Raw genomic sequence first — 12,709 nt, 5'->3', positions numbered from 1 at the left:
TATTTAAGTGATGCTTTATATTAATTTACAAATTATGCATTGGAATTCTGTAAGTCATATGTGGATAACTTTACATTAATAAAAATTTATCTTTATGTATACATGGAAAGATTGGAAATTTCCTCCAATAACTTTATTCTTTACAAAACATATAAATAAATAAAACTATTTAACTTCTAAAGAATTACCACATTCAAGAAGAAGGTATTGCTATCACCATCCTAAATTACGAGAAAGCATCCCGTTCCTTCATCTTCCAATTCCAGTGGCAAAGTGAAAACTGAACTAAAATTAAGTTGGACCATGACATCATTACTGGGGACAGACACATAAAGTAATAAACACAGGCATTTCCAAACATGGAACGCTGGGCCCCCAGGAAAGTGACAGAGAGGTGTCTACTGAGTCTTGCACTCGGGCACATCTTTTCCTGAGGAGGCGTGCCAAGGACCTGGCTGCGGATCCGCGGTCTCTGCTCCAGCAGTTTGTTCTTCTGAGGGAAAAAAAAAAAAACCCAAAATATAAATAATCTTAGTAAAAAAAAATATACAAAACCCAAATAAAACTGAAGTGGAAAGGATGCTGAGGAAAGCAGAGATAAATGAAGAATGAAACATGGCACTTTAACATGGTTGTTAATGTCCTCACTAAAAAGGTAGATTTCACTTCATCAGAGTTAGAGAAGTTTCTTCCCCATTTTCTCATAAAATACAGCAAAAGTTCCCCAAGGAAATGCTAGCTAATGAAAGGTCCGTAAATGTTTGTTAAATACTAGTCAATGAAGTGAAGTGCTGTAAACACACACACACACCCATTTTAGAAGAGTCTTTGGAAAAACTGTTAAGGTTTTATAATCACCTTTTGATTTTATCTGACAGTGCCAAAGGCACATGCATAATATGAATTAATCCAACCTCAGATATAAATGCCTAAGTGTTTTAAACATGGATCTCTCTGATACTATCTTTAAGTGAAATAAATAAGAGTAGGCTGGAGGGAAAGCTAAATCAGAAACTGACGAATTCAGAATTAAAGTTTCCTTTGAGCCTTTAAAAAGCACTTCAACTGAATCTATTTGTTTATGAACAATATCTAAAGTAAGTCTAGCATAACTGGTCTTGGCTATTCTCTTAAGCTTTGAGATGATACAAATTTCCTTTTATAATTAAAATTGAAACTGATATTAAATTTATTTAGACTGATATTGTACTAATTCAAGCTGGGACTATGTCTTTAAATGAATGAAGTGAATAGTTCAAGATTTTTTTCCAAATTGCTCTGCTCCTTACTACCTGTCAGACTGCTGACTTGATTCAATTCTGATGTGTAGTTGATGAGAATGGATTGATGCCTTTGGCGTCACAAAGTAAAGCTCTCACAAGCCCTGGCAACCTGTGCTCAGAGCTTTACATGATCGGCAGCTGCCTCTCTTGGTGTCCAAGTCTGCTGCTTCAGATTTCTAGAAAAGCACAGGAGGGTACTTCTCACAGGTAGACATCCTGTCAGAGGGCTGTGGCCATGCACAACTGGGCATGTGGGAAATGCTACGTGGTGAGAAAGACAGACACATACCACGTGACAGAGCTGCTCCTGCCCCACCCCCCACTTCTGTGTACAGCAGCCCCAGAGCTGGGGGTGATCCTTGACACCACCCCACTCCATCCAGTTAGGCACCTGGCACAGCTGATTCTACCCCGCAATCTCTCCTGTCTGTCCACATCTCTCCATCTATTGCACCTGCCCCAGTTGGTGCTGTCACTCTTGCTCAGGCAACTGCCGAGATCTTGCTCCTATGATTTGTTGGTTACCTTATAGCTGAGGTAATGCTTTCAAAATTTATAACTCATCACGTTCCCTTGCATTTAAAATCTTTCAAAGGCTTCCTCTATATGCTTTCCAGGTCAAGTTTAAATTCCTTTATACCACCTACAAAGCCCCACGCACCCGGCTCTCCCCTTTCTCTGGACTCACTGACCGCTTCCACAGCAGCCTGTGTGCACTGTGCCTTGGCCATGCTGGACTGCTGTCAGCCCTTCCCTGATTGTGCTTCCTCCCACCCTGGCTGGGGCTGTCACTGCTCCATCTGCCTGAATGCCTTTTCCTCCCCTCTTTGTTAGGCTAACTCCCATCAGCCTCTAAGCCCTCAGTTCCCTTCTTCAGGAACACTTCCGTAATATTCCTAAAACAGAAAACTATTAAGCCTCATAGCCTTTTGCACTCTAGAATTTTTCTTGTTTTCCTAACTACTTGATTACTGTCTACACCTATTAGACTATACGCTGTAGGAGGGCAGGGACCATATCTGGTTTTGCTTACTGATGTATCCTTAGGGTATAATATGTGACACAGAGCTGAAATAAAAACAAATTCTGTTGATTGAATGAATAAGTAAATGATACAAGTCTATGATCTGGCTTGTGTAAATTGAACATAATCCTATTGGAAATACCAGCCCATTAAATTGATAAGAAAGTATTTTTCTGGAAAAGTATTTTTGTTTATAGGGTAGTGTCTTTATGTCCTTGGGAGAGTTGATTGTCCATCCTTGGAAAAGCTGAGGATCTAAGAGGCAGAATAAAGACTTCACTTGGGGTGGTTTTCTTGTATAAAGAAACAATGTCTTATTTTCACATTTGATTTGCTAAGTAATAACTCACAAAATTTTTACATACCAAAAAACCCCAAAAAACTTCACTTAGGGTAAAAAGTGATTGCACTTCAGACCTGTGCTTTGGAGAAACTTCTCACACAGAAGCAGCAGTGAAGTCTGCGCACTGCGAGCTTTATCCACATCGTCCCTTTCGTCTACACATGCCCTGTGGGCCACATGATACAGGGTTCCAACTGTTCTCCCCCCACTGCCAAGTAACCAGCACATTTACCTACCTGCGCAAAGGCCTAAACTTGAGTTATCAAAATAGCGGACTGGAGGAGGCACCAGCAAAGACTTTGATCGCCTATCAAAAATCCAAGACTTTGGTGATTCCTTTGGCACAGGGTCTTGGATGTTCCGCTCCTTGCACTGAGAAGGCAGGTGGTATCTCTTTTTAGAGGCTGTTCCAGTCACTTTAGGAGACTTTGGAGAATTCTCACAAGTGACTTCTTTGTGAGCCTCTCTTTTAAGGGTTCTTTCCTTCCATGTTTTGACCTCATTGGAAAGATCATGATTATTGCTTAAATGTAGAGGGGGAAAAAAAAAGGAGACCATAAGACTGCAATTCCTGCAATGTGTTCACATTTAAATTAAAAAAATTGTATAAAAATCGTGGTAAAATGTACATAACATATAATTTACCATTCTATCATCGTTATATTTTAACGTCAACCTAATGGCTCCTGTTTGGACATTTCCACAGTTCAGAAAATGAAATGAGGTCACTATAAATTGGGTAATTGTAGTATATCTCCATAATCATAGAGTTTTGAAAAGAAAGCAGACCATGACATTAGGTTTTGTTTTTTTTTTTTCAAATTTTCTTTCTTTCTTTCTTTTATTTGTTTGGGGGGAGGTAATTAGGTTTATTTTTTTAATGGAGGCACTGGGGGTTGAACCCAGGACCTTGTGTATGCTAAGCATGTGCTCTACCACTTGAGCTATACCTCCCCCCTGATATTAGGTTTTTAAATGAATTAATTTTACCATCTAGGGGTTTATCTATTGATAATTTGTGGGCATAATTTGATAAATTAGTCTTCTGGATAGATGGATCTAATGTAATGTACTTTTGTTATTTTAAGAGAAATGATTCATGGTGCTTTTCTGGATTTCATAGTCTTGCTTCTTACAGGAAATGCCAGCAGCATTTATCTAGGTTCTCCAGAAAGAAACCAGGGCAGCAATGCTAGTGGCCCTTCTCTGCTTTATTTTCTTTCAGCCACGTCTGTTGATACATATAAAATTCACCTTATTTTTATTCCCATTTGCACCATTGTAGTCCATGCCATAATTATCTTTTGCTTTCACAACAACAGATCCCTAAATTGTGGCCTCCTGTACTGAGATACTACCTGATCTCATCAGGCCTTGGCTGAAATTCTGCCAGTGGTGACAATCCTTCATTATGTTTAAGATACCAAAGGTCCTCAGAACGACCTATAAAGGCCTGTGTAACCTGGACCACTTACCTCTGGCAACTCACCTTGCACCTCACTCTGTCCTATTTTCTATGCCCTGGCCACACTGCATGTCTTTCAGTTCCACCTACTGGCTACTCTTCCTGACTCAGAGCCTGTGCACATGCTGTTCCCTCAGCCTGGAAGGCTCACCCACCTCTCCTTTCATCTGGCCTCATTTCTGCTCGTCTTTCACGTCTATTCTTACAGATTGGTCTGACCACCACCCCTCCCCACACCTGCACAAGGTCTGATCCCTTTCATAATGTCCTTTTTGTTGCTCTTTGCTTACAGCACTCATCACAAAGAGTTAGTTATTTGTGCAATTATTTGTTTAATGCCTATTTTTCTTCTTTTGTATCACTAACAGAGGTTAGCACAAGATTCTAATCTTTGGTAGAAGCCAAATAATTAAATTGTTAGAACTGTTTATAAAGTAAAACTAAGTAAGGGGTTCTTCCTTGAATAAAAGCCCCACTGACTTGGGCCTTCGAACTTGTGGTATATTTAAGCTGCCCCTCAAAGATCCTTTTTTTAACTTCCTGGCTCTTGCCTTAGTTAAAAACAAGTCAGTTGACAGATAGAAAACATCTGGAATGATGCTTTTAAAAAATCACCTTTTAAAAAAGACATAGTACCTAAACTTTAAAAATTACTTTTTCCATATGTATGAAGGGTTGCCAACTGCAAAAAACACTTATGTGTCTCTATCATCCTCCTCCAAATGTAACAGTCATTAAGTACAATTTCTGTATTGCGTAAGCAGATCTTACCTTAATAGTTCGTTCTTTTGCTTTATTAGCTGTTCATTTTGCTGCTTTAACTTAGAAACTTCCTTTTCTAGCCGTATATATTCACTTTTCAGAATAAGAGCTTTTGTGCTTTGTACAATGCCACTGCCACCCCCACAGGTTAAGGGTTTATTTGAAGGCTGAGAATCAGTATGTTCTGATACTACTATGGGAGGCAAAAACACAGATAGGTGATAATTTTAGTATTTCCAAAGTTTAAAATCAAGAAAACATTACAAAGGCAATGAGTCACTATAAAACCCCAAATATCTCGACCGCCATCTCCCTGAAAGTCATCCTTGACTTCCTCCTTCTCTCACCTGCCTATTTGATCATTAATTCTAGACAGCGCGAGAATCCTCCTGCCTCTCTCCACCTACCAGTCCCACTACCGTAACTCTACAGGGACCGTTCACCACGACCGCAGCACTGAGAGCCCTCCTCAGATAGAGCTGTCCTTCACTGATCTTCTTCCCCATCGGTGAGCTCACCTGGAGGGCTTCTTCCTACAGTGTGTGGGGTGCTCGCCGTCACTCAGTGCACCACAGGAACTCAACACATGCTTGTTCACTAAATAAACCTTGGCATGTATTACAGTATATATTATTAAGTATTCTGCTCTATGTGTATAAAAGTAATGTGAGGAACTGTTTTGTAAATTTTAGGTAAAATTGCATAAAAATGTGAGTTTCTTATAAAGTAGAATAAGTTACTGACAATTTATAAAAAGAGGGTAATGTGTGTGTGGGTAAGATAGTCAATGACCATTTCCTTTTGAATTATATTGAACTCAGGGACAACATGTACCTAAAAATCATTTACAAATTAAGACTAAGTCTCCTGGCTCTTCTGTAACAACTAGGAGTTCTCAGCCCTCTTTTTATCCCGTGGAGGTTTCCAGGTAGGAACTGTGATCATCCTTAATACTATCTCTGTTTTTTTTTTTAAGTGGACAATAATACACACAAATATCACCTTATGTTTGCTTGATCTTTAGAATTTTCACTGTGCTCACACACATAACTCTTAGTGTGATCCTTAAAACAATCATATATGTGAGCTAGATCAGTGTTGCCCCCAGGATTTCACACAGCCATCAAGTGAGGGCAATCAGAGACCTGTCCCTGGCTGCTAGTTCAATGATTGCCCCACTACACAAAGCTGCCCCAAGTGCTGGTCAGCATTTTCTCTTCTCAAATGTAATACAAGAGACAGAAATATGGAAAAAGCTATAGTTTGAGGGATGGATATGCAGAAATCTGATCCTTAGACTAGAAGATTGTACCTAAGATAAATTTCCAAGAGTTTGCAAGTATGCATCAACTTTGTATTTTCAGTATTAAGAACAAGTAGGATATTACTTATTTTTACTGTGAACTGATAATATTTTTACTGTGTATATGGTTACAGTCTATTAGGACATGTGCTTGTAGTTTTAGTGGGAAGTGTACTTCTACCCTGAGCTTTAAGCCATTCTGTTACAGTACTGAAGGTATCGTCACTGTATGTACGATCTGCTAATGCAAAAGTAAATTCATATTTTCTAAGAATCTATAATGGGTGAACAGTTAAGATTAAACTAAGGACATGTCACAGGATAAGTATGAGCCCAATGAATTCATTTTAAAAATAGTTTTTTCTAAATTAGTGATTAACTTAGATTTATTCTTGACTGTCACATCTGTAATAGTAGCCTTCAAAACGTACAGGTGTATGGAAGTGAAAGGGAGGGACTGGGAACCAGCATTTTCTACTCACTTGAGGTATCCTGGGCCTGTTGATTTCTTCTCAGGTTTTCTCTCAATAGCCTTATAACTTCTTTTTGATATTCTGCAGTGGCTTTTGTAGAAGCAATTCTATTAAGAACAACAACAGAAATACGTAAAAGCCCAGGAACTAATTTTTAATGAAGGAATAAACACAACTGCTGTCAAGAATTTTCTAGTAAGATACATCACATCAACATCATACCCACGGGCATCCACAGGTGGCAGCAGAAAAGCCCTGATGCCCTCCTCCAGCTGGTATCATGCACCTCACGGCTACAATACCATCAAGGTGGAAGTAGTCTGTTTGGCTGCTGCGGCAATTTTTTGACGTTGAGAAACGAATCCTTTCAAAATTTCTGGAAGCCCAATAGCTATTAATGGGACACCGAGCAAAATTATATTTGGGGGCACCGTAAAACAAATACTTGGTCTGCTACCATGAGGTCCTAGAAACACCCTGAAGGTACAATTACCAGAGCATGGAAGCAAAAAGCAGCTTCCTTTCTACATTGTCAGGAAAGCAAACCCTAGCTGCAGCTCTGGTCGAAGGCGATACAGTGAAAGGTCAATGCTGCTCATTGTTCCCTGGTAGAAAGAGATATTCTATGAATTGTTTGCTTAAGCATTAATCAGCAGTGATAAATTAAGAGACACTCTGACTTTCTTAGAGACTGACAGTATCTGCTGATTCTTTTCTATAAGTAAAATTGCTTTTTATAATGAAGATCTTATCACCGGAAGGCTGGTTAGAATGAATGAAGATTCAGAGTGCTACATTTTAGGTAAAATTAGATATCATCATTAAATATTTATTAAAGATTTATAAGAGGAATAAAAAGCATTAGGAGCCAGAAGGCATCTTAAGAAATCCCCTAATACAAATCTATCCTTTTTTGTTTATGAATGTGAGGCCCAGAGAGATCAAAGAGCTTGTGTAAGGTGAAATACTAATTAGTGGCAACATTATATTTCTAATTTAGTTTCCCTGACTTTCTGTCTAATGTTCTTTCTATTATGCTATACCACAAAGAATTTTAGGCATGCTGTTATGTATAGTAAATAAATCAATAAAAGAGGATCTGCTCTTGGGCACTAGGGATTATAATTTAAAAGGAAATACAACTTTTACACAAAAACACAACAGGAAGAACAAATAAAATTAAGAGAACCAATAGAAACCTTAGTCGAACTGCTAACAAAACATACACACGTTCTTAACACTCACTTTCAAGCATAAAAAGGCCATTTTAAAGTTATTTATATATGCTTGAGCGAGAAGCTTCCAAAGACATAGTGTTAGTAATTAATCAGAATCATGCTTATTTTAAAACTTCTGCATATGTAATGGAAATTTAATAAATTTATGTGAATGTCTGTATTTATTTTTTAAAAAGCAATATTTTCATATATTTTAAAAAGTTAACTAATGCAAAGAAATTTATATTGTTTCTAAAGGAAATTTAAGCTATTAAAGTCATGTTCGGTTAAGGCAAAGACGTACTCCTTTTCAAACTCCTTGGCAGTTTTCATCTTCTCTAGGTCTATTTTCACCAGCTTTGTTTTGAGATCTTCAATTTCTTCTTTATAGGGCTTAGCTCCTAAAGCAACTTTGTCCTAAATTTTTTAAAGAAAAGAAAAATAAAATAATTTTAAAGCAATTTCAAAGAGCTTTTAACTGCCCTGAGATCTAGTAGAATATTTTAAAACAGCAATCTCCAAATATATGAAAAGCACAAATTTTAACCCTAAAATGAATAGATATTTTGATGTGAAATATATCTGAAGCTATTAGAAACTAATATGTACTTAGAGAACATATGATTTTTCTCATAAAGAACATATGATTCTTAAAACAAATTTTGTTCCCAATTTAAAACCAATCTACCTGAACACATGAAACAAAGGTTGAAAATAATGAAATGGGTAGACAAAGGTCAATCCGAAAAATAAAAACATGTCAGAACAGCAATATAAATATCAACGTAGAACTGAATTTAAGGCACAAAGTATTATGTAGCAGTGTTGAGGATATTTTGTGGTCAAAGATACAATCCAGTGATATAAATATATCTACTTTCCATTCAGAGAAAAAATATCCATATCCACATACATATATAAATCTTTTTTTAGTGAATAGATTTCATTTTTAGAGTAATCTCAGGCTTACAGAAAAACTGAGCAGAGTGTACACAGAGTTCCCAAATACTGTTACGTCCCCCAACTCCAACATTCCCTGTTATTGAAATCTTATATTTGTGTGGTATATTTGTTACAAATGATAAGCCAATGTTGATATATTATTAACTAAAGTTCATAGTTTAATAATAGGGCTTATTATTTGTATTATATATGTTAACTATGGGTTATTATTTGTGTTACATAGTTAGGGCTTATTATTTGTATTATATAGTTAACTGTGGATTTTGACTAGTGTGTAATGACATGTATCACTACTGCATCACACAGAATAGTTTCACTGCCTTAAAAATTCCCTGTGCTCCACCTACCTATCCTTCCCTCCCTCCCCTTGAACTGTTGGCTATTATCGATCTTTTTATTGTTACCTTAATTTTGCCTTTTCCAGAATGTCATATGGTTGGAAGCATACATTATATAGCCTTTTCAGATTGGCTTCTTTTAATTAACAATATGCCTTTAAGATTTCCTTCAGATCTTTTTGTGGCTTGATAGCTCTTTTCTTCTTATCGCTGAATAAAGTGTTCTTTTTATTGCTGCACCACAGCCACACAATGGAATGCTACCAGATACTGAATACAAAAATAAACCCATCTAAATAGGGACCCTATTTCTCTAGGCTTTCCCACCCCAATCCTCATAAAAACATCTGCACACATACAAGGACCTGCAAAGACTAAAAAGATGCAAAGCTTCTAAAAACGGCAGATGCTTAAGGAGGTTGATGAACCCATTGTTTGCTCAGTCACAGCACCAGTTCAATACCTAGGCCTTCTGGACCAGGCACTCATATCAGGGACTCCTTGAGCATGTGACTGGCTCAAGTGGTGTCAGTTTTGCAAGGAATTGCCAAACTGTCTTCCAAAGTAGCTGTACTATTTGCATTCCCACCATGATAAATGAGCATTCCTGCTGCTCCACAACCTTACCAGCATTAAGTGGTGTCAGTGTTTTGAATTTTGGCCGTTATGGTATTTTGATATACCATAGGTGTGTAGTGCTATTCTCGTGGTTTTGATTTTCAATTCTCTAATGACATGATGTTGAGTATCTTTTCATATGCTTATTTGTTGTATGTTTACCTTCTTTGGTAAGGTATCTATTCAGATTCATTACCTATTTTTGATCAGGTTGTTTGTTTTCTTATTTTATTGAGTTTTAAGAATTCTTTGTATATTTTGGATAACAGTTCTTTATCAGATATGTTTTGCAAAAAATTTTCTCCCAGTCTGTTGCTTATCTTTCACAGAGTGAATGTTTTTAATTTAAATGAAGTCCAACTTATCAATTTTTTTCTTTCATGAATTTTTTTCCCTTTTTCTCTCTCGGTGTCGTGTCTAAAAAAGTCACCATTAAACCCAAGGTCAGCTAGCTTTTCTCCTGTGTAATCTTCTAAGAGTTTCCTAGTTTTGTGTTTTACAGTTAGACATTTACAGTTGAGTTAATTTTTTGAAAGCTGTAAGGTCTGTGTCAAACCTTGTTTTTTTGCTTGTGGATATAAAACTGGTCCAGCACTTTTAGTTGATAAGATTTTCCTTTACTGTTGAACCATTGAATTACCTTTGCTCTTTTGTCAAAGATCAGTTGACTATATTTGTGTGGTTCTATTCCTGAGCTCTCTATTCTTTTCCATTGACCTATTTGTCTATTTACTGTTTTAAAAGTTCAAAGAACTCTAAAAACAATTATCCATTTATGATAACAAAAATAAAATTTTAATGTATACTAAACATGCAGAAATTATAGTAGCTTTTTACCACAATATAATAAAATAAATTAGTCATATATAACATTGTTTAAAGTAATTTTTAAGTAAAAAAAAAAAAACAAAATTGGAAATACTGTCTCAGAAAGACAGTAAGAACTCCATATTTCAAACATATGGCATGTGACCAAAGCTGTACGCAAAAAATACCAATAACCTTAATTTCTCTAATATATGGAAAATGAAAGTTCTTATTAACATGACCTATTTATCACCTGTATTTTAGATGAATTCCATTAAGAAACTTTCCTTGCTATACCAGACAAAGAATTCTTTTGAAAGTTTAAACTCAATTACATTAAATTTAGAAACTAATTGGGGATGTACAGTATTTAGGTTCCAAAATAGGAAATGGCATGTTTCTTATTTTAAACCACGTGTTCTCCTATATTTCTTTTCGAAGTTTTGCTGTCCCTTTCATATATGTTGCTCTCATCTTTTGTTTAGTCTTTCAAGCATTTTATTTTAGATTCTGTGGCCATAAATTATAAGATTTCTTTCCTTTTGTGTAGGATGTCCATAAAGTTCTAGTGCAGTTTAAAGTTTTAACAAATTCACTGCTACTTGATATAAACAATTTGTAAAGATACAACAGAGGAAAAGCATAAAGATTTAAACAAAACTGTTACTGATTCATTTGTTCTAATTACTTTGTTCTATGTTCAATTAATAAATGCTACATTACATTGGACAGGTGTTTTCAAATAGTGGTAAATAGGTTAAAAGTATCTTTGCATTTTTATTATGCTGTCTTGAGTTAAATATAGTCTGTTGCATTTTATAGAATATTTATATAATACACAGAAACATTTAAAAAATCCAAACTGTATAAAGATTTTATGGATACCTTGTATTTTGCTCTCTTTCCCCATGGGTGCTGTCCAATGCCAGACCCCAGTACATTATCTAAATGGTTACTTGTGCTGTGCAGGAAGATGCTCCTATCTCCACAATACAGGTATCAATCTATACTGAATGAGAAGAGGTTTGTCACTCACTCCCTCTTACCTGAAGCACTTTCTTCACTTATGTGAGGATGCTGGAACCATTCGCTCTTACCCCCCTGACATCCCAACCCCCTTTCTCTTTTCCTCATGCCTGCTCCATCTCAGTATCTTTTGGTTACTCCACATCTCTTCTCCATCATGCTCATGAACTTGTCGAGTCTCATGACCCTTATATGCTGATAAATCCCGAAACTTATATATCTCAAGTCTAGACCTCTCTCCCTTAGACTCATATATCCAACTGCCTAAGTCATATCTCAACTTGGGTGCCCCCAGGGGGTATTTCAAATTCAATGTGTTCAAAACGGAACTGTGAATCTGCTCCCATGGTTTCAAACTTCCTTTCTGGCTGTCTTTTCTGTCTCCATAAATGGCAAGTCCATTCTTCCAGTCTCACAGGCCAAAAACTAGGGAAATCATCTCTGACTCCAAGAAATATGAGAGGAAAAGATATGTGCCATTTCCAGGCAGGAGCCCGTAAGAATAGAGACTTTAAGGTAATTTTTAGCTTCTCCATCTTGCCCCTTTCCTGTGAGCCTGAGCATAGACATTTTACAACTTGGCTTTAACCTCGCAGATGAAAACAGCACCCAACCAGGTGGTGGAGAAACAAGACAGGAGAAATGTGGGCTCTGAAAGGTCACGTGGAATGGAGTCACCTGCCAACCTGGAATTCACGCTTTTATGTGAGACAGAGAAGCATCTATCTCGTTTGAGCCATTGCATTTTTGGTCCCCTTTGTTACAGCAGCTGGCGTGCCACTCTAACAAACACATCATCCTGGATTCTATCTTCAAAGGGCAGTTAAAAAAAAATTAAGTCAGACCATAATATCCTTTAGCCAAAATCCTCTGATGACTTCCCATCTCACTCAGAATAGGAACCAAAGTAGCCTGCAAGATCCCTTACGATTTGATGCTCTGTTATATCTCACCTATTTCCCACCTCTATCCCCTTGCTCACTCTGCTCCAGAGACAATGGCTTTCTGTGGTTTCTTAAATATCTAGACTCTTTCTGCGCTGGGGCCTTGGCATTCACTATTTTCTTTGCTTAGAAGGCCCTCCTCT

At 37.0% G+C, this 12,709-nt stretch overlaps 1 protein-coding gene across 3 annotated transcripts in view; it reads right to left on the bottom strand.

Moving 5' to 3' along the window:
* Positions 1 to 12,709, bottom strand: part of CENPE (centromere protein E) — a 69,071-nt gene continuing 56,362 nt past the window's right edge. For all 3 annotated transcript variants that reach the window (XM_072939551.1, XM_031690480.2, XM_072939556.1), the window contains 5 exons: positions 8,175 to 8,287; positions 6,663 to 6,760; positions 4,887 to 5,070; positions 2,887 to 3,173; positions 1 to 493 (listed from right to left, as the gene is read on the bottom strand). In XM_072939551.1, coding sequence (XP_072795652.1) covers positions 399 to 493; positions 2,887 to 3,173; positions 4,887 to 5,070; positions 6,663 to 6,760; positions 8,175 to 8,287 — 777 coding nt within the window. In that variant the 3' untranslated portion in view covers positions 1 to 398. The remainder of the gene's footprint in view (positions 494 to 2,886; positions 3,174 to 4,886; positions 5,071 to 6,662; positions 6,761 to 8,174; positions 8,288 to 12,709) is intronic.

The sequence above is a fragment of the Vicugna pacos genome, chromosome 2 (assembly GCF_048564905.1).
Source record: "Vicugna pacos chromosome 2, VicPac4, whole genome shotgun sequence".
NCBI lineage: Eukaryota > Metazoa > Chordata > Mammalia > Artiodactyla > Camelidae > Vicugna > Vicugna pacos.
The sequence above is the reverse complement of the archived record's forward strand: the minus strand, read 5'-3'. Positions and strand labels throughout refer to the sequence as shown.